The 23,071-nt window shown below is 42.2% G+C and overlaps 1 protein-coding gene across 7 annotated transcripts in view; it reads right to left on the reverse strand.

Annotated features, from left to right (window-relative positions):
- Window positions 1-23,071, reverse strand: part of APC (APC regulator of WNT signaling pathway) — a 188,100-nt gene that overhangs the window by 106,996 nt on the left and 58,033 nt on the right. For all 7 annotated transcript variants that reach the window (XM_054031530.1, XM_054031529.1, XM_054031524.1 and 4 more), the window contains 2 exons: window positions 14,194-14,278; window positions 13,469-13,670 (listed from right to left, as the gene is read on the reverse strand). In XM_054031530.1, the coding sequence (XP_053887505.1) occupies window positions 13,469-13,670; window positions 14,194-14,236 (245 nt within the window). In that variant the 5' untranslated portion in view covers window positions 14,237-14,278. The remainder of the gene's footprint in view (window positions 1-13,468; window positions 13,671-14,193; window positions 14,279-23,071) is intronic.

Raw genomic sequence — 23,071 nt, forward strand, 5'->3', positions numbered from 1 at the left:
GGGCTGAGCAGGGCTGGCAGATGGGACCCCGGCTGGCAAGGGGCCGGCAGCCGGAACCCCAGACTGGCAGCAGGCTGAGCGGCTCATCCCGCTGCTGGTCTGGGGTTCCATAATCCAGGCCGGCAGCGGGCTGAGCAGGGCCGGCGGCCGGGACCCCAGTTGGCAGCAGCACACCACTAAAAATCAGCACACGTGCCGCCTTTGGCACGCATTCCACAGGTTGCCAACCCCTGATCTAGACCATTCCTGACAGGTGTTTGTCTAACCTGCTCTTAAAAATCTCCAACGATGGAGACTCCACAACTTCCCGAAGTAATTTGTTCCAGTTTTTCCTAATGTCCAACCTAAACCTCCCTTGCTGCAATTTAAGCCCATTGCTTCTTGTCCTATCCTCAGAGGTTAAGAAAATCAATTTTTCTTCCTCCTCCTTGCAACAACCTTTTACATACTTGAAAACTTACCATGTCACCTCTGTCTTCTCTTTTCCAGACTAAACAAACCCAATTTTTTTTTCAATTTTCCCTCATAGGTCATGTTTTCTAGACCTTTAATCATTTTTGTTGCTCTTCTCTGTCCAAAGCCTCACATTTCAAATAATCGAATCATAGAACTGGAAGGAATCTCGAGAGGTCATCTAGTCCAGTCCCCTGCACTCGTGGCAGGATTAAGTATTACCTAGGCCATTCATGACAGGTGTTTGTCTAACCTGCTCTTAAAAATCTCCAGTGATAGTCTCCACAACTTCCCTAGACAATTTATTCCAGTGCTTAATCACCTTGACAGGAAATTTTTCCTAATGTCCAACCTAAACCTCCCTTGCTGCAATTTTAAGCCCATTTCTTTTCTTCCTCCTCTTTGTAACAACATTTTACAGACTTGGAAACTGTTATCATGTCCCCTCTGTCTTCTCTTTTCCAGACTAAACAAGCCCATTTTTTTTTCTATCTTCCCTCATAAGTCATGTTTTCTAGACCTTTAGTCATTTTTGTTGCTCTTCTCTGGACTCTCTCCGATTTGTCCACATTCTTCCTGAAATGTTTTGCCCAGAACTGGACATAATACTCCAGATGAGGCCTAATGAGCATGGAGTAGAGCAGAAGAATTACTTCTCGTGTCTTGCTTACAACACTCCTGCTAATACATCCCAGAAGGATGTTCGCTTTTTTTGCAACAGCATCACACTGTTGACTCATATTTAGCTTGTAGTCCACTCTGACCCCCAGATCCCTTTCCGCAGTACTCCTTCCTAAGCAGTCATTTCCCATTTTGTGTGTGTACAACTGATTGTTCCTTCCTAAATGGAGTACTTTGCATTTGTCCTTATTGAATTTCATCCGATTTGCTTCAGACCATTTCTCCAGTTTGTCCAGATCATTTTAAATTTTAATCCTGTCCTCCAAAGCACTTGCAACCTCTCCCAGCTTGGTATTGTTCGCAAAATTTATAAGTGTACTCTGTATGCCATTATCTAAATCATTGATGAAGATATTGAACAGAACTGGACCCAGAAGTGATCCCCCACTGCAGAAACCCATTCGTTATGTCCTTCCTGCATGACTGTGAACCACTGATAACTACTCTCTGGGAACGGTTTTCCAACCAGGTTTGCACCCACCTTATAGTAACTCCATCTAGGTTGCATTTCCCTAGTTTGTTTATGATGGTGGAAACATGGGAGGAAAAAAAATGGAGGAAGTATCAGGGTTCCATAAACAATGTAACGGATGTCCTGGGGAACTCCTCTAATTTATTAATGACAAGGTGGGTGAGGTCATCCTGAAGAGCTCAAAAGCTAATCTTTCTCACCAACAGAAGTTGGTCTAATAAAAGATATTACTTCAACCACCTTATCTCTCTAATATCCTGGGACCGACATGGCTACACTGCAGACAGCAGTGGAAGATAGCTAATTTAGTAATGTCATTTTTGTTACTGAGCAGGGCTTTATATTTGGCTTAGTAGTTTGGCATCACTGCTCCAGTATAGGAGTTCTAGGTTTAAGAGTGGCCTTAGATCTTTCACTCCCCAGGCAGAAGAAGCTAGGCAGCATTGTGGGGTTGCTGTACTTTGTTTTAATTGATAGTATGGTATCAATTCACTTCACAGATGCATCTGATTATCTGATCCATGGACTGAAATTTGTATCAGACAGTTAGGAGGATACTTTACCCACCTATCCGAAGCAAAGTTCCTTTTACCTTGAGAGTTTAAGATGGAAGAATTGTTACAGATCAAAGGAAAAATATAAAAAAACAAATGATCATCCCATTTTTGTAACTGAAGATTTGTCATATCTGTATACACAACACGTTTGGCCATACTTCTGTTCTCAGTTACATGTGGGCAAATTCTGTGGTGTTGCAAAAGTGTAGACGAAAGCATATCTTGGACCATTACATCCATAAATTTTTTCTCAATATAAAATGTTGGTAATTTATTCTGTTATATGCTAACCCTAATGGAACAGCATAGGTAATGCCACATGGGCTTCTTTTCTGACAAGTTAGCATTTCCCAAGGCATGTCCATTAGGGTTCTTTCTTGCAGCACCTGGATTCAACTGAAAGTTGGCCCAGAGCTAGCCTGGAGTAATATCCCTCTGTTAAAAGAAAGGACAGAAACAAAACATCAACTACGCTGTTTATATTATATAACTGCATATATAATAAATATTCTCAGTTATATTCTTAGGCCGTAAAATGAGAAAACGAACATTAAAACAAATCCAAAATACTAAAAATAATTTCCTATAAAAATGACTGCTTTTTCACCAAGTACAGTAACTTCTGCTCAATGCCAAAAGCAAACCATGTGCAGTTGTCTCTTCTAAGCAGCTAATGCATAAAACATCTATGAACATGAAAAATCTTGGAAGCAAAGTAGCTTGGAAAAGCAACTTAATTTATTAGGCAGTGATACTTAAACTAGCAAAAACTGGGATATACTATTAGTTTTTACTGAAAATACGGTCAGAAAGTTTCAATCTTGTATGTAAGAAACCTGATATTAAGTTTGTGCAACTTCAGAAATACTGTAGCATAGCTAATACTTAGGCCTTGGCTACACTTGTGAGTTACAGCGCAATAAAGCCTCCCAGAGCGCTGTACCTCACTCCCCATCCACACTGGCAAGGCATGTACAGCACTGTATCTCTGCAGCTACAGCGCTGCTGGTACTCCACCTCCCCAAGAGGAATAAAGAGTATTGTGCTGCTGCTGCTGTGCCAGTGTGGCCGCCCAATGCACTCTGACTGGCCTCCAGAAGTATTTGGCAGTGTCCCACAACGCCTCTTCTAGCCATTCTGGTCATCAGTTCGAACTCTACTGCCCTGGCCTCAGGTGACCAACCCTCAGACCCGGGAATTTTAAAAATCCCCTTTATATTCCCTGGGAATTTTAAAAATCCCCTTCCTGTTTGCTCAGCCAGGCGTGGAGTGCTATCAGGGAATCTTTCCAGGTGACCATGCCTCCACGCACCAGGTGAGCCCCAGTAGGGAGCAATGGCGAGTTGCTGGACCTCACCAGTGTTTGGGGGGAGGAAGTTGTCCAGTCCCAGCTGCGCTGCAGCCGTAGGTATTATGATACCTTTGGGCACATATCAAGGGCCATGATGGAAAGGGGTCATGACCGGGATGCACTGCAGTGCAGGGTTAAAGTAAAGGAGCTGCAGAGTGCCTACTGCAAAGCCTGAGAGGCAAACGGCCGCTCAGGTGCTCCCTGCCGATTCTATAAAGAGTTGGACGCGATACTTGGAGGTGACCCCACCTCCGCTCCGAGCACCACCATGGACACTTCAGAGCGGGGGGGGGGGAGGGGGAAGGAGGAGGAGGATGAAAGCGGGAGTGAGGGTGCTGGGGCGGGGGAGACACCCCGGAATCCCTGGAGGCATGCAGCCAGGAGCTCTTCTCGAGCCAGGAGGAAGGTAGCCAGTCGCAGCGGCCGGAACTTGGTGGAGGACAAACAGAAGAGCAGGTTCCTGGTAAGCAGGTTTTTTTCGGTGCGGGCTCTTTGGGAGAGGAGGGTTAGGGCTGCATGCATGCCTAGATGCGGAATAGCGCATTGATGTGGTCTATCACATCGCGGTAATTGGCCTCGGTAATCTCTTCGAAAGTCTCATCCAGAACGTGGGCAATGCGCTTGCGCAGGTTTCTTGGGAGAGCCACTGTGATCCTTGTCCAAGTCAAGCTAATGTGTCCACACCACTGTGCCGCAAGGGGGCCATTGCTGCACACAGGCAAGCTGCATATGGGCCATGGCAGAAGCCGCATTGCAGTAGAAGACCCTCTCTTGCTTCCCAGGTCACCCTCAGCTGCGAGATATCTTCCAGGATGAACTCCTGTGGAAAATGTTGGGACAGTGTTCAGTGTAGGTGCCCCCTGCAGCTGTTGGCTCTCCCCAAGCCACAGAAACCCAGAGGACAGTACAGCCCTGAAACAATCAGTCCCCCTTACTCACCATTTTGGGGCTTCCATGAGTTATGTGCGCTCTCTTTGGGACGGGAAAAGTATGCTAGTGTGTGCCCTCCTTAAGGGACTGTGTGTGCCCTCACAGTCTGTGTGTGCCCTCCTTAAGTGCGGGGGAATCATTACTCTGTCTGGTATAAACAATGCTGCGTCTGTTAAGTGTTGCATTTTGCCGTTACAGATGCAACCTTGAGATCTCGGCCGTCCGTGTTATCACCAGCTGAGAGACTGCAAAAGCTCCGGAAGAGACCGCGAAAAAGCAAAGAAGACATGCTGCATGAAGTGATGCATCAATCTCTTACAGAGAATCAAAAAGCGCAGGAGTGGAGGGAGAGCGAAAGCAGGATCCGCAAGGAAAACACAGCGCACCGGAAGCAAAGCACGGATCGGCTGATAAGCATCATAGAGCGCCAAGCGGACTCTATCCAGGCGCACATAGCCATGCAGGCAGAGCATTACCATGCCCGACCTCCCTTGCAGCTCTTGTCCCAAAACTCTTTCAATTGTGCCCCCATGTCACCTCCAACCCACTTTCCCCAACATCCGGGTTCTTACCGCCACCAGCTGCCTCCAACACCTGTATCTTCACCAAGCAGCCCTGAGAACGACGACCCTTACCTTCTGCACTTAACCCCCATCACTATGCAGTACAGCCATCCTGAAGTGCAGCTCTCATTGCACAGCACTCCAGACAGAACATACGCAAATCTGTGATTTTATCATTCCCAACCCCACCCCCTCGCCCTTTCTGATTCCTAAACAGTTGTGTTTCTTTTCAGTACATAAATTTTCTTTTCAATAAATGGATTTTTTGGCTTTGAAAACATTCTTTATTATTGCATAAACTAAAAGGCACTGCAAATCAGCTTAGCAAACACAGATTCCTACTAATATTGGAACCACTGCACTTCAGTCCCATGCAGGGCACCAGACATTACTGCTAGTTTTTAGCCTCAAATTGCTCCCTCAAGGCATCCCTAATCCTTGCAGCCCTGTGCTGGGCCCCTCTAATAGCCCTGCTCTCTGGCTGTGCAAATTCAGCTTCCAGGTGTTGAACATCAGAGGTCCATGCCTGACTGAATCTTTCACTCTTCCCTTCACAAATATTATGGAGGGTACAGCATGCGGATATAACACAGGGATGCTGTTTTCGGACAAGTCCAGCTTCTCATACAGAGATCGCCAGCAGCCCTTTAAACTGCCAAAGGCACACTCCACAGTCATTCAGCACCGGCACAGCCTGTAGTTGAACCATTCCTTGCTGCTGTCAAGGCTCCCTGTGTAGAGTTTCATGAGCCATGGCATTAACGGGTTATCAGGGTCTCCAAGGATCACAATGGGCATTTTGACTTCCCCTACTGTGATCTTCCGCTCTGGGAAAAAAGTCCCGGCCTGCAGCTTCCTGAACAGGCCAGTGTTCTGAAAGACGCGTGCATCATGCACCTTTCTGGGCCAGCCTGCATTAATGTCAATGAAACGCCCAAGGTGATCCACAAGCGCCTGGAGAACCATAGAGAAATACCCCTTCCGATTAACGTACTTGGATGCTAGGTGGGGTGGTGCCAGAATAGGAATGTGCGTCCCATCTATCGCTCCTCCACAGTTAGGGAACCCCATTTGCACAGAGCCATCCACAATGTCCTGCACGTTACCTGGAGTCACGGTTCTTCTGAGCAGGATGCGATTAATGGCCCTGCAAACTTGCATCAACACGATTCCAACGGTCGACTTTCCCACTCCAAACTGGTTCGCGACCAATTGGTAGCTGTCTGGAGTTGCCAGCTTCCAGATTGCAATAGCCACCCGCTTCTCCACTGGCAGGGCAGTTCTCAATCGCATGTCCTTGCGCCGCAGGGTGGGGGCGAGCCTCCTCACACAGTCCCATGAAAGTGGCTTTTCTCATCCGAAAGTTCTGCAGCCACTGCTCATCATTCCAGACTTGCATGACGATATGATCCCATCACTCAGTGCTTGTTTCCCGAGCCCAAAAGCGGCATTCCACGGTGCTGAGCATGTCCGTGAATGCCACAAGCAATTTCATGTCGTACGCGTTACGCGACTCGCTATCATCGTCGGACTCCTCACTGTCACTTTGGATCTTAAGGAATAGCTCGACTGCCAAACGTGACGTACTGGTGAGACTCATCAGCATGTTCCGCAGCAGTTCGGGCTCCATTTCCCACAGACCGAAACGGAACACAGATTGCGCTGCACAGAAACCATTGAAAGATGGCGCCAAATGGAAACACAGGAATTGCTGGGATGCGAAGCGATGCATCACAGGGCGTTGGGACAGGACTCAGAATGCCCCACAACCCCCGCCCCTTCCCACAACCCACGGTGCCAGAATGGGAAGAGGTGCTCTGTGGGATAGCTGCCCATAATGCAGTGCTCCCAATGCCGCTGCAAGTGCGGCCACGACAGTGCGCTGTCAGCTGTCTGTGTGGACAGACTGCAGCACTTTCCCTACTCAGCTGTACGAAGAAAAGGTTTAACTCTCAGCGATGTACAGCTGCAAGTGTAGCCATACCCTCAGACTGAACACAAACCTTATACCTTTGGAACAAGTGAAGTTGCATTAAAATCCCCTAGAACAAGCAAGCATTACTGGTAGCCACTAGAAATGCCTAAGAAAGAGGCCCAGGCAACAGAAGTGAGCTAGTGTGGAAAGAGGCAAGTAGTGGTCAGACACAGAAAAAGGGTGAGAAAAGGTCAGAGAAAACACACACACAGAATGGAAGACAAAACAGAAGGAATAAGAATATTTTATTAGACAATTTACCAGCATCTCGTCAGTCCCAGACAAGTTGTCCAGTCCAGTTCTCTGCTGATGTGTTACAGGAGTGATAAAGGCCAGGGTACTAAACTCACTAAACTAGAAAAAACAAACAAACAGGGCTCGACCCTCATTTAACAGTTGGACATGTGCTATTGAAGGGACACTGTTTCACTCTTAACAAACCTCTAAAATGAGCTTTGGACAAAACAGAGAACATGTAATACAAAATGAATTCTAAGTATGTGAAAGCACACATAAAACATATTTAACAGCTATAGCAGAGTAACTTACTTAAGAGTTGATTTTTCATACATTTTATTTCTACTTAGTAAAAATGTGTGAATCTGGCCGGGAGTTGAGGGCTATGGTGGGCGTATTGGGATGAACTTCATGGCTCTAATAGGTCACTGGAGTGGGAACTTTTTTCTCTTTTTGGTTTGAGAAAACTGTTCTACTTGTTTTTCTTGTTTAAATTGTTTTAAACTTTTAATGTATGTCAAAGATTAAATAAAATACATATCTGATAAATATTTCTATATTTAAGAATAGAAAGTTAGCATGCAAACAAATTTAAACACAAAACATAGGAAAATAAAGTTAAAATACTTTTAGATTAGTTACCTTACAGTAACTGTGGTTCTTCAAGATAGGTTCTCTCTATATAGTACATTGTTGTTGTGCATGTGCCCCAGGTACTTGAGTTTGGATTCTTCAGGCCAGCAGCATCCGTTCAGGGCTGCAACTGTACTCTGGGGGCTTGTCTTCACTACGGGGAAACCAATGCTGCTGCAAGGATTGATTTGGCAGATCTAGTGAAGACCCGCTAAATCGATGGCAGAGCGCTCTCCGGTCGACCCAGGTACTCCAGCTCTCTGAGAAGACAAGCCCTAAGGGTCATTGTGCCTCCGACCCAAGGGAGTAATGGCAAGGCGACCCCAATCACCCCTCGGTCCCTTCACCAATGCAGAATCTAGGTGTTCTCAGACTCCACAGCAGCAGAGAAGGAGGGTGGGGCATGGAACACATCTGGACAACACATCTTGAACTACAATTACTGTAAGGTGAATAAGTTTTTTCTTCTTTGAGTGCTATATATATATATATATATATATATATATATATATATATATATATATATATATTTATTTATTTTCATTCCAATTTTGGTCATTCACAGGACATAGGTACTATTTGATAATCTATTTGAACAATGATTGTAAGATGGCTCTGCCAAAATGAGCACTGGATCTTGATGTTTCTATTATGAAGTACTGTTGTGTAAGCATATGCATATAATTCCAACTTGCCCTCCCACATATTTCTACTATTGGAACACTTTCCAAAGAAGCTGCAGAAAGCCGCTTAACCCCAGTGGAGCGAGTGGGCTGTAGTCCTCGAGGGTGGATCTCAGTTATCTATTTGATAACCTAATTTAATACAAGCAGAAAACCTGTTCAATTTGTGTTGTGTTGATACAACTAAATGGCTTACTTCTGTCTAGACAGAAGTGTGAACTTTATTTTTGCCTTTGTTGGAATGTGGCTTGGGAAAAATACAGGCATGTATATTACTTGGTTGATAGAAGTCAAAGACTAGCTTCGGCAAAAACTTTGGGGAAGGCAACAAGGTCCTCCTGTCTCTATGAATCACCATATATGGAGGTCCCATCACTCTACTGTCCTTCTGGTCAATGTTATAGCCTTCATAGTGGCTATCTTGATGGACAAGTGGAAGAGGAAACGTAGCATGGGGCTCAAAGAATGGATCTATCAGCACTAGGTTGAAATCCCATGGAAAGAGGCTTCCTGGTTGGGGGAGGTACCTGGATAAGGCCCTTCAAGAATCTAGCTACTGCGGGACATGAGAACGTTCAATGGCCCTGAATGGGAGCATGCCAAGCTGAAATGGCTGCTAGGTGAACATTAAGGGAATTTACAGACCACCTTGAATTCTTTAAGGACAGGAGATATTCCAGTATATCAGGTATGCGAGTTTGAGAGAAAACTGATGTTGGTGGGTCTGACTGAATAAACCAACCTTTGAAGAGTCCTTTCTACTGTGGATAAGGATATTCTGTACCTCCACACAGTAGCTTCTCTCTCTACCGATGTTAGCCAACCAGGCTTCATGGTATGAGGTGCATGGATGATCTGAAGGGAACATCTACCCCTTCCTTTGTGATATTACATCTGGCTGAAGAGGTAACTGGACTGGAGGACTGAGACATTCATCAGATCTGAGAACTAGAACTGCTTTGGCCAGACGGGTGCCAGCATGATCATCTTGGCTGAGTCCCAGACAACTCTTGGGATTAGTGGAATCAGAGGATATGTATACATTAGATTTGGAGTCCAGGGGATCGGGATCTAATCACTTCTGACAGAGATCCCTGGTCCTTGCCACTTCTGGAGCAGAATTTGTAACATTTTTTATTCTCCTTTGTCACAAATAGGTCTGTGAATCAACCCCACTTTGTGAATATGATTGTCTCCTTCACTGACCATTAGTGGCCCTTGAAAACTGCCTGCTGGAGTAGTCCACCACAACATTCTGCAAACATGGTAAGTGAAGTGCTATTGGGGTAATCTCATGCCATGTACACCAATTCCAAATGCATACAGTCTCTTGACACAGAGGAGCAGATTTTGCTCCCTGCTGCTTGCTGATATAAAACATCACTGTGGTATTGTGTGTTGCAATCTGAATGACTAAGCCTCTGAGAATCATTGGGGAAAAAATGGCCCTTAGCTCTAAAATGTTTGTGTGTAACCAGGCTTCCTGAGAATCCAAAGGCCTTAAGTCTGAAGAAATCTATGTTTAGCATCTTGGATGGCTATGGTGAAAAATACTTGCAGAGGGTTCTTCCACCACTTTAATGGTGACAGAACTTTTGGAGGAAACTGCAACTTCAACTCTAGATGTTTGTCGGGCTGATACACTGATTTCAATGACCTCTGCATGCACTGGAGGTGAAATCTGGCATCGTATGTTACCTATGTGCAGGAGGCCATGGACACCAGATATCTGAGACAAGTTCTCACCAGTGTCTGATAATTGCCTACAATGTCATCATCTAGATCTTCTATGGCTTGAAATCTTTTCCTGGCGCAGATAGGCCCTTACTGTAGGGGATGCCAGAACTGTCCCAATAAATTCTATCCTCTGTGTTGGAATTAACACTGATTTCTTTATATTGACTCTGAGGCCTAGCGAGGCAAAAAGTTGTATGTTATATGATACATGGAGCCTGTTACTTGTTATAGAGACTTTCCCCGGATGAGCCAGTCATCTAGGTATGGGTAAACCTGGAACCTTCATTTCCTCAAGTAGGTTGTTACTACCGCAATGTATTTGGTAAATACCCTGGCTGCTGTTGATACATCAAATGGCAGGACTCTATATTGACAGTATTATTTGCTCACCTAAAACCTTTGGTATTTTCGGTGGGCAGGATGGATTACTATATGAAAGTAAGCATCCTGGAGATTGAGAGCTGCATATCAGTTCTGTAGATCTAGAGAGGGAATTATAGAGGTCAGTGTAACCATCCTGAACTTGAATCTGAAGATGGAAGTGTTCAGCTGTCTCAATTCCAGAATAGAGTACCAGCCCCCTTTTTTCTTAGGTATTAGAAAGTAATTGCAGTAAAATCTTTTTCCTCTTATGGTCTTGAGGACTGGAATTGGATAGTGAATGAGAAGGTGGCACCTACCTGCTACAGGCAGAACGAGAGGAGGGAGAAAGAATAATACTCTTCTAATGCAGAAGCAGTTATAGCTGGGGTGCTAGGCACTCACTCAGTATATTGTCTACTCAATATTGTAAGTGTGCTTGATACTGGAAAGGCAGTAGCGGATGGTACAAGAGGAATTCTGACCACTAACAATTGCAGTGATTCCAAGACCACAGAGACTCAGGTCTATCAAAGCCATAAAGACATGTGAATGGAAGCGGTCAGTAACAGAGTAATCGGTACCAAAGACATCAGTATCAGGGTCCTCTGTGCTCCAATGGCAGGGTGGCCAGTGTTTGAGTGTCACAGAGTCAGAGTGTAGGAGCAGGATTTTATAATATCGCATAAGAATTAATGTATAATTTGATTTCATCCTGTCAACCACCCTTTTTGAATAGCAGAAAGAAATGACAGACCAGAACAATCCTTATGACTGATTATGGTCACCCTTTTGTTTTAGGATAAGTTATAATGTCTACTATGGTTTCTTTATATATATATATATATATATATATATATATATATATATATATATATATATATATTACAAATTAGGCACTCTAGTTAAATATACATTTCTTTGTTTTAAGGTTTAGAAAGTAACAAACAGGATCTTGTATTGTATCTATGTTAAGTAGATTAGAGGAATATTGAGGGCCTGAAGCCCCAATGTAAATTATAGGCTTGATTTACAATGTATTCTGCTGAATATAAAATGCTGTCTGTATACCTTGGAAGGTTTCTGTAAGAGATTGTTTGTGTGAATGAGGAATGCATGCATCAGGAAAAGATAAGGTGTTAAAGCCATCACAAATGTCCAGAGGGTCAAGAAGTGAGAGACTTGGAAAGACCAGGAGACAATCAGAAAACATCCATTGTATCCGATGCTAAACATGTTAGCAGCATTGACGACCTCAGAGGTGAGGCAGGCATCCCCGAAGGCGAAACAACAAATAGGAGATAACGATGGGAAGTCCGACAATAACCATCAAATGCTAACACCACTTAAGGCCTAATGATTACAGGATGATATTGCAAAATGCATGACTCAAATGGGAATTTACAACTATAAAGCTGGGTTGTTTTGCCATGGAAGTCGGGGTTCAATCCTGCAAGGCCTCGGAGCATTGGATCGCGACCGACAAGAGCCGAGTTCCACACTCGTGCTCAATCTAACTGGCCAGTAGATTGACTCGAGCCACAACAGACTGGTAACTATAAACATCACTGCAGAGGGGGTGTGCGTGTGCGTGTGCTTTGTATGAGCATAAGAGTTTAAGACCAGAAGGGACCACCAGATCATCTAAGTCTGATCTCCTGTACATCACAGGCCATCAACACCCCACCCAGCACCCTGAGTTTCAGAGGGATCCTCCTAGCGCCTTAAACTACCCTTCTGAGCAGCAGAATGAGAGGGTTCCTGCTGTTTAGTGCTAGGACCTGATGAGGGGGACCTAAATCTATACCCCTTAGCGGACCAGTGATCCTTTCTTCCCCTATCCGTAGATGTTTTACTGGACACTAAGGAAGATCCCTCCAGGTATGTCTGCACAGCAAAGAAAAACCTGCGGCTGGGCCGTGTCAACCAACTCGGGTTCATGGGGCTCAGGCTGTGGAGCTGTTTCATTGCTGTGTAGACTTCCAGGCTTCTGCAGGGTCACAGAGCTTGGGTTCCAGCCCAAGCCCGGAAGTCTACACAGCAACGAAACAGAGTTGGAGCCACAGTCTAAGCCCCGCAAGTCCAATTTGGCTGGCATGAGCCAGCCACGGGTTTTTCTTTGCCATGTAGCGATACCCTCAGAGACAATGGAAGATTTTTTGAAGAGGTCTGCTCAAGGATTTCAGTTCCAGACACTCCACTCCATAGTCCTGTTCATTAAAAACAGCTTCAGGTAAACTTCTCGTCTTTTGTGTTCTGTTCGAGAAAAACTTGCAAATGGCACATCTCTCTGGAATGTGCCCTTAATTGCTGAGGCATAATATCCATCATTATGGATGTCCATCATTAAGGGGCATTACTGCCTCACAAGGAGGACACATCTTAAATCCTGGAGACCTCTGTTCTATCATAAGGGCTGATGAAATCCCTCAGAGAAAGAAGTTTTTTCCTGCCCCCCCCCCCCCCCCTTTTTTTTTAAATCAAAAGGAAACACTAAATATCAAACACATGCTAACACTAACTCACAGACACTGCTGGCCCAAAAAATCCAAAATCAAGTGCCTGGGGTGCAACAGTGGAACACATATGGACAAACACTTGAAGTAATAGTACATGTTTTATATGCACTTGATTCTGTATTTAATGGAACCAGGAATCTACAACAGATTTAAGCATTCATCTAATTCAGAGTATGCTGTTACCGAAAATAAATACAAGTGACGGCTGAATAATATTAGTATGGGGGGATATTTTTCATTTTATTTTAATGTCACCAAGTTTATATTTTTAAAATTAAAAGACGTTGATGCACAATGAATACCAATTAAAAAGTTACCTTTCTTTCTCTAGTTCTTCTAAATAACCTGTGCTCTCTCTGCTTCCGTTCATAAACCCTCTTCTTGGAAATGATCCCATGGGTACAGGGCTGCACTCTCCTGAACGGCTTGACACGGACCCTTCCCTGCTTCCATATGAACGCAAGGACATCTTTGGCCTTAGCTTCACTCCAGGAAAGTTACCACTATCCAAGTTCAGTTCTGAATGAAAAATAAAGATCAAAGCTTTGTAGAGCAGAAGCTTAATAGCAGCAGACCTAAAAGACTGTATATACCTTAATTTTATATTTTGTGTGTGTCATGTAAACAAACTTTTTTTGTCTTCAGGTTGGTGGAAACAAACAGGTTTTTCTACAGATCCCAAAGGAAAATATTGTGTAAACCAACCAACCTTGATAGTACAGTTGGAGGATCATGTTATTAATCTAAACAAAAAGGTAATAAACCACTATTTGAGCAATAAAAATCAAGTGTAATTTTATGGAGGTTCAATAAAATGTAGCTTGTGTATCAATAGTATTTTGCATGGAGACTTAGGATAAACATTCCAAAAGCACCTAAGTGATTTAGGATCTTTAGTCCCATTTTCAAAAGTGACTTAGGCACTTAGGATTCTTAAGTTTCATTGAAAGTCAGTGGGACTTAGCATCCTTTGAAAATATTACACCTCGGCAACTACGACTGGCAAGCAAGTAACTCTACCTAAAAATCTTTCCGAATTTACCTTTAAGTCGCTCCAACAAATCAATCTGTCCAGAGGAAGCCATTGCCTCATCTTCAATGCTTCCTTGTAGCTGTTTCAGCACCTCCTGTAAAAAAAAGAGTGGAGCACAACTAAAAAAAAAATCCATACCACAACAACAATTGAAACACAGAACAAATGTATCTCTTCCTCCCCAAATATCAGATTTCATTAGAATAACTAATGCAATATTGGCACAAGTCCACTGCAACATTTCATCTGAACAGTAATCCACTGTCATTACAACAATTTTATTTGACTTGATTTCAACGTTCTTCCAAACATAATTGCATTCAGGAGTTCATTCCCTTAAAATAACATATCACCTTTTACAGCACAATTCATCTCAGTATTTCAAGGAGTTAGGCATCATCTTTATGTTACATGTGGCGAAATCAAGGTGCACAGAAATGAAGGCCAAAATTTTCAAACTTGTGTGCCTAAAATTAGTCTTGTAAATCTATTATTTAGGAACCAAAATAAAAGTAGCTTAATTTTCAGAGGAACTGAGCATCTTTAACTCGCAAAGACTTCAGTAGAAGCATAGGTGCTCAGTTGCCAAAGTTTTTCCATAGATACTCATCACTGTAGTAACTAACTATTAAGGGTCCTAATATATTACTGCTGCTACTACCTGGCTTATGAGAAAAAGATTTAAGACTCAGATATGTACAGCCTAGAATTTGAAGCAAACATCTCTTTCCACTCTATACTATAAATTGATCAAATTATATAACTGAGCAAGAAAAAAAAACATGATGCAGAAAAGATTCACCATAAAAAACCCTGATTACTGAATTAAAAGGGGCTTCTAAGCCTCCAGGCTCGTAATGCTCAATGGCCTAAATTCAGGTGGACAATCAAATGCGAGTGCGGTCTGAAAGCTTTCGCTATTATAATGGAGGCTCCATCAATAACAAAAATAAATTGAAAAGCATTGCCACAAGGCAACCCCCGCCCCCGAAAAGGAATAAAAAATTATTTGTCTTGTCTCATGTTTAGAAACTGCTTTTAGAAGAAGCAGTAGTCACAGAAAGACCATGTCCAAATAATTAAAGAGGTACCCCTTAGCTATTACATATGGATAACTGCTCCTACATCAAGGATTGTACATCTTTTTGTTTACTGTTACAAAACTAAAGAATTCTAGACAATTACAAATATCGTCTTCCTGTTGTTGTCCTTTATATTTTAAGGAAATGTCTGCTGAGCCACTCTTCCTCAATGCTAACAATTCCTGGAACACGTACAGCAGAGATACCAGATACATTGTGCTCCACTACGAGGTAGGGAGGAAGAGAGAAAGAATGGATTCCCTTTGAAGCTAAGATGTTCTATATTATGATAGGGATGCAATCTTGAAGTCCTACTCAGGCTCCAATTACTGTCCCCAAAGCAAATGTCTACTATAAGGGTTTTGAGGAGACATTTCCACAGAGTAGGGTGAGATAATTTTCCCTGCACCAACTAGGGGTCAGAGCATGAAGCAACTACACAGCCACTTTGCAATCTCTGGGCTGCATAAGTAGTTGTGGCACACTGTTCAATTATAGGCCAGTGTTTCAGCCAATGGAACTGTATAGTTCAGACACAATAACCTGACCCCCATGATTCCTATGCTGCTGAGGGCTAGAGGTAGGGAGAAAATCTTTAAAATGAGTTATATATTTTTGAAACTCCTAGAGAACAAGATAGAAAATTTATTAAAATAACACTAAAAATGGGTTGGTGTGATGTTGTCAAAGGGAATTGCTCATTCATATAGTCTCTTATTTCTCTAGCCTAGCCAAATTATTTGTTAAACTAAATTTCAACTTTTTTCCATTAGCTTAAAGGTCAGGTAGCAATTTTCTATCCTGTCAAATTTAAGAGTTGTCACAGATGGTATAAAATATTTTACACCGTAGTGATTCAAATTAATTTTTTTTTTTTTTTTTTTTTTAAACACACAAGTCAAGGACCCAATCTGCAAGCTCTTCTTCTGCTGAACTCCTACTGACTTCTGCAGAACTAGTGAAGGATTTTGAAATATCTTTACTCAGAACAATTGAGGTACAGTTTTGGTGATGTCATTTTTGTTAGATATGTCTACATACAAATTTGCACCATTTTAACTAGAAATATACCAAAATAAAGAGCATCTACAAAGAGTTTTCCACCAGTTTAACTAAACTGGTTTTTAAACAGTAAAAGTTAAATCATTGAAAATTTTGTATACAGATGGTTTAATTTAATACTATTTTCCTTATTTGGGGTCTCCAGGAGGGTGGGATCCTAAGTATGAAGGCTCCAGCAGATCTAAGTCCATCTGTATGATGCGGAGTTCTGATGCCATGTCTACGCTACAGGTGCTACAGCAGAACAACTATGCTGCTGAAGCACCATCATGTAGATGCTTCTTACAGTGATGGAAGAGGTTTCCCCCCCACCCCATCACTGTAGGTAATCTGCATTCCTCAGCATTCTAGCTGCATCTACACTGGGACTTAGGTAGGCATAGGCACAGCGCTCAGGGGAAGTGATGTAGCCGTGCCCAAGTGCAGACTAGGCCTCACTGTCAAAACGGCCAAGCATGGGGAAGTTTGTACTGATATAGGCAAAGGAATCTTTTAAAGATAGCAATGGAAGATAGAATGCCATGAAACATCAGTTTATAGTAAACTTATTGGTTGAATTTGTGATTTCCTTACACTCAATTCAACAGCATTTGTGTGTATCTGTCCATCTGTATGCAATGCATTAACTTTTGAAAATCACAGCTGATCATATCCAAAATTTCAAGGACTGTTCTAGGCATCAATATATAGAATCCTATTGATTGGGAGAGCAGGAGGGGGAAATCAGAAAACCAGCATAGGGGGAAAATGGGGAATAAATAGAGACCCTACCATTTGATTAGCAGTCACAGGTTCAAGCACGTGTGGAATTGTCTACAGATCAAACAACTGGTTGATGCCTTCCTGTATAACTATATCCCTGCTCAACCTCCCAATAGAGTTTAATATGTTGACACTCTGAATGATTTATCTCCCAGACAGAAAGCAAAATAATGGGGCAGGCGAAATGGGAGTCAAGTGGGGAAGGGGACATGCACATAGCCCTTGCCCCATCTCACTAAAAACAAAAGTACCATCCACACCGGGTGAGACCAATGGTCCATCTAGCCCAGTAACCTGCCTTCAGATAGTGGCTGGTGCCAGATACTTCAGAGGGCAATTTATCAAGTGATCCGTCTCCTATCATTCAGTCCCAGCTTCTGATAGTCTCTTGGGTCTGAGTTTATTATGACAGAACTGTCACTGTTCTTTACATGTTTTGTTTCTTTAACTTTAATGGAACTTCTGTTTGTTGCATACTTTCATTTATCTGAAACTTTAAATTTATTCAGAGTGTAGCAAACTAAACCAATACTTCTCCTGAAATAACATTTGAGGTCGATGTGAACAGCTGCCACAGATATCCCTACCTTGGCATCAAGTTGGGTTAATTTGCAAAAAACAAGATATATTGAACTTGCTGGACCATTTAAATGTAAGCTCTTGTTTTTAAGAGGGTCGGTCATTAAATTCAAGTGAGCTTTCCTTTGAGATGCAAGGGAGGTGCAGACACTTGTCAACTCCAGGAGAAAATCCAGTTATGGAATGGCTTTAAAAGACACAGTCAGTCAAAATCACCAACCCAGACAGCTGACAACTCTGGGTATCTAGTCAAAAAGAATTTAGAGCCTGATTTTGCATATTTAGTGACATGGTCTTCATATCTGATGTTCCAAATAATATCTATAAATGTACCTGACCTTGACTGAAGTGACATTCATTTTCACACTACATTATATGTTTCTTACTATGTTTGTAATCAGAATAGATTTAAATGTTTATGTGTAAAAGCAACTTTTTCTGGTATCAGATTAAGAGATTGCAAACTGTACAACACAAGATAAAAATTAGTACATATTCTACATAATTTAGAATGACAAGATTTAGAACTGCAACCTAATCAAAAAAGCACAGAATTTTTGCATCTTGCACTCCTGTCAGCAAAAAAGGACCAATGTTTATTTGTGTTTATATTTTTAAACGGAAAAATGCTGAAAGTTTCTTAATGTTTGGTAACTACACACAAAAGTGGATGGATCTTTCATATTCCTCTCCAGTTTTGTGTATCTCTCCCCTTAACACAGGTTTTAAAAGTAATAGATGTATGGCTGTAAAATGTAAATATAAAAACAAACTCACGTAAGTCTCTAGTCAAATAGACACTGAGCAACATTAAAAAATATTGAAGTAAGGGGGAAAAAAAACCTGAACAATTTGTTATGCATTTGTAGATGTGTGACCCAGGGACCACTTGGTGTCAACTGGCAGAGGGCACAGGTGTAAATAAGGGCTACAGGGTCTGGTTTCTACATACTAGTTCGTCAAAGAATGTAATGTAAGGTTTCTACTGAAAGCCTGTGTCATACTGGTACTCAATCATTGTGAAATGAATAGATGAATAATACATAAGGAGTTATACGTGTGTGTGGGGGGGGGGGTACACACCCTTAAAATTATGTTCTTAAGGTCAATGACTTGGCGCTGGTCACCAGAAGGTAGTAAGTAAGTATCTTTGAAAACTCATGGTGATCGGGTGAGGTCCCAGATGACTGGAAAAGGGCTAATGTAGTCCCCATCTTTAAAAAAGGGAAGGAGGATCCGGGAAACTACAGGCCAGTCAGCCTCACCTCAGTCCCTGGAAAAACCATGGAGCAGGTCCTCAAGGAATCAATTCTGAAGCACTTAGAGGAGAGGAAAGTGATCAGGAACAGTCAGCATGGATTCACCAAGGGCAAGTCATGCCTGACTAACCTAATTGCCTTCTATGACGAGATAACTGGGTCTGTGGATGAGGGGAAAGCAGTGGATGTGTTATTCCTTGACTTTAGCAAAGCTTTTGATACGGTCTCCCACAGTATTCTTGCCAGCAAGTTAAAGAAGTATGGGCTGGATGAATGGACTATAAGGTGGATAGAAAGCTGGCTAGATCATCGGTTCTGAAAGGGTAGTGATCAACGGCTCCATGTCTAGTTGGCTGCCGGTTTCAAGCAGAGTGCCCCAAGGGTTGGACCTGGGGCTGGTTTTGTTAAATATCTTCATTAATGATCTGGAGGATGGCGTGGACTGCACTCTCAGCAAGTTTGCAGATGACACTAAACTGGGAGGAGTGGTTGATACGCTGAGGGTAGGGATAGGATAAAGAGGGACCTAGACAAATTAGAGGATTGGGCCAAAAGAAACCCGATGAGGTTCAACAAGGACAAGTGCAGAGTCCTGCACTTAGGATAGAAGAATCCCATTCACTGTTACAGACTAGGGATCGAATGGCTAGGAAGCAGTTCTACAGAAAAGGACCTAGGGGTTACAGTGGATGAGAAGCTGGATATGAGTCAACAGTGTGCCCTTGTTGCCAAGAAGGCTAATGGCATTTTGGGCTGTATAAGTAGGGACATTGCCAGCAGATCAAGCGACATGATCATTTCCCCTCTATTCAACATTGGTGAGGCCTCATCTGGAGTTCTGTGTCCAGTTTGGGCCCCACACTACAAGAAGGATGTGGAAAAATTGGAAAGAGTCCAGCGGAGGGCAACAAAAATGATTAGGGGTCTGGAGCACATGACTTATGAGGAGAGGCTGAGGGAACTGGGATTGTTTAATCTGCAGAAGAGAAGAATGAGAGGGGATTTGATAACTGCTTTCAACTACCTGAAAGGGGGTTCCAAAGAGGATGGATCTAGACTGTTCTCAGTGATACCTGATGACAGAACAAGGAGTAATGGTCTCAAGTTGCAGTGGGGGAGGTTTAGGTCGGATATTAGGAAAAACTTTTTCACTAGGAGGATGGTGAAGCACTGGAATGGGTTACCTAGGGAGGTGGTGGAATCTCCTTCCTTAGAGGTTTTTAAGGTCAGGCTTGACAAAGCCTTGGCTGGGATGATTTAGTTGGGAATTGGTCCTGCTTTGAGCAGGGGATTGGACTAGATGTCCTCCTGAGGTTCCTTCCAACCCTGATATTCTATGATTCTAAGTTTCTTCCAGACAGGAGACACTTATCTACCTGCCTGGCTATAATGAGGTTGAGTATTGTATACTTCTCAGTGAACATCTGTTTACAGCCTGAGCAAAATGCTAATCAAGCGATTGCAAAGTCTTCAAGGGAGATTCTAGATGGGGAAAAACGAACAGCAGGGGTAATTTTTTTTTTTTTTTAAACAAGTGAAGATAATGGATCACTGGAACTATATTGAGGGTGCAGAGATATAACCAGCTATCCTTCACTCAGGAGACAAGCTGCCAGCTGAGTGTCTTATGAACAGAAGATTACAGCTGATCTGGCTGGCTGATGCTGGGAGAGAAATTTCAAGTGACCCAACCTTTTTGAAACAGGAGTATGCCTTGTTTGGGCTCTAGAAAGCATGCTATGATTTTATTTCATATGTAATCATATATTTCCATGAATTCTACTTATTTCTTAAATCTCTGTTCTTTGTTAAATAAACTTCTTGTTTTTACTATATCTACATGCTGTGTGTAGAGCAGAGTGGTGATCCTGAGACGAAACTGGTAAGCCACTGTATAACATTCCTTCGAGAATAGCAGATCTGTGAATTTGGAGCGTGTCCAGTGGAACAGGGGGGATACACTGCTCAGGAGTTGGATGTCCCTATCATTAACCTCTAAAGAGAGAATGGGGCCTGCAGAAGCCTGAAAGGCAGTGCTTGTGTTGCCAAATGCTGGCAGAGTTGGGGAACTGACCCCTGACCCACACCAGGCACAGACACGGTTTCCTGACGTTCAAGGCAGGTGGTAGCAAGGTGTTTTATAACCCTGCTTTCCAAGAGTACCCAACACTGGAGGTGTCTCCAATATTACTATAACTTTAAAGGATATCTTACCTGACCTCCATAAAAATCTGAACTTGACACCTGGTTAGTAGTACTAATTATAGTAATAGCATATTGTTGCCTGTTGAAACACTATGATAGCTCAACCTTTCACTTTATGGAAATATAACTACATTTCAAATAACAAATGCTATTATCATGTTCTTTGGACAGTGATGTTTTCAGTAAGAAAACTAGTAGCTGTATTCATCTGATGTCATGGTGCTCCAGAGCTGTTATTTTCTGTAGCTACAGAGTTCTGTTCAATTTTTAGTTTAAGTCCAATGTCAGATCAGTTTAAATATCCTATTTTGTGCTTAGTAAGAATAGCATGTCCAAAGTCATGTCAGTGACTATAAACATCACCAGCTCGATCTTGCCTAATACTCTTCTCACAAAAATAAGTGTTTTTATTTGATTATCCAATCAATTGGTTTTCTGCATGCAACCTTTAGAACTGTCTGCAAAGCCTATCTCCAAAAGCCAATGCTTCTGGAAATGCAGTAACAGAAAATCGCTAAGGACTCTGCAAATACAAAAAAACTCAATCACAGAAAAGGCACCCCTTCCTACTTCTTGTTTAAATGCACATATTCAGTGATATCTGAAACTGAAATACAGTTTGCAAAATTCAGCATAAAATAATACATTTTCAAGGTACTCAAAGTTTGAACATTCAGTGTATATAATTTTAGAAAAAACCCATCCCAATTTGTAAATTTGTCAAATTACATTAGCTGTATAATCACACAAGAAGAATAATTCTTAGTGTATTTGATTTCTTTTCCATTGACTAGTATAGTAGGTATTAATAAAAATGCATATGAGCTGATATTTCTGTCTTATAAGTTTATCTGTAAAAAGAAGAACAGGAGTACTTGTGGCACCTTAGAGACTAACAAATTTATTAGAGCATAAGCTTTCGTGGACTACAGCCCACTTCTTCGGATGCATATAGAATGGAACATATATTGAGGAGATATATATACACACATACAGAGAGCATAAACAGGTGGGAGTTGTCTTACCAACTCTGAGAGGCCAATTAATTAAGAGAAAAAAAAACACCTTTTGAAGTGATAATCAAGCTAGCCCAGTACAGACAGTTTGATAATAAGTGTGAGAGTACTTACAAGGGGAGATAGAGTCAATGTTTGTAATGGCTCAGCCATTCCCAGTCCTTATTCAAACCGGAGTTGATTGTGTCTAGTTTGCATATCAATTCTAGCTCAGCAGTCTCTCTTTGGAGTCTGTTTTTGAAGTTTTTCTGTTGTAATATAGCCACCCGCAGGTCTGTCACTGAATGACCAGACAGGTTAAAGTGTTCTCCCACTGGTTTTTGAGTATTTTGATTCCTGATGTCAGATTTGTGTCCATTAATTCTTTTGCGTAGAAAAACTTCAAAAACAGACTCCAAAGAGAGACTGCTGAGCTAGAATTGATATGCAAACTAGACACAATCAACTCCGGTTTGAATAAGGACTGGGAATGGCTGAGCCATTACAAACATTGACTCTATCTCCCCTTGTAAGTACTCTCACACTTATTATCAAACTGTCTGTACTGGGCTAGCTTGATTATCACTTCAAAAGGTGTTTTTTTTTCTCTTAATTAATTGGCCTCTCAGAGTTGGTAAGACAACTCCCACCTGTTTATGCTCTCTGTATGTGTGTATATATATCTCCTCAATATATGTTCCATTCTATATGCATCCAAAGAAGTGGGCTGTAGTCCACGAAAGCTTATGCTCTAATAAATTTGTTAGTCTCTAAGGTGCCACAAGTACTCCTGTTCTTCTTTTTGCGGATACAGACTAACACGGCTGTTACTCTGAAACCTGTCAAAGTTTATCTGTGTTTCAAGCCCAATCTTTTGGTTGACCACCATCAGATTTTATCCCTTATATGTAAATAGCATATTCAGATTAAAAATTGCCTTCTC

The sequence above is a fragment of the Malaclemys terrapin genome, chromosome 6 (genome assembly GCF_027887155.1).
Source record: "Malaclemys terrapin pileata isolate rMalTer1 chromosome 6, rMalTer1.hap1, whole genome shotgun sequence".
NCBI classification, from domain to species: Eukaryota; Metazoa; Chordata; order Testudines; family Emydidae; genus Malaclemys; species Malaclemys terrapin.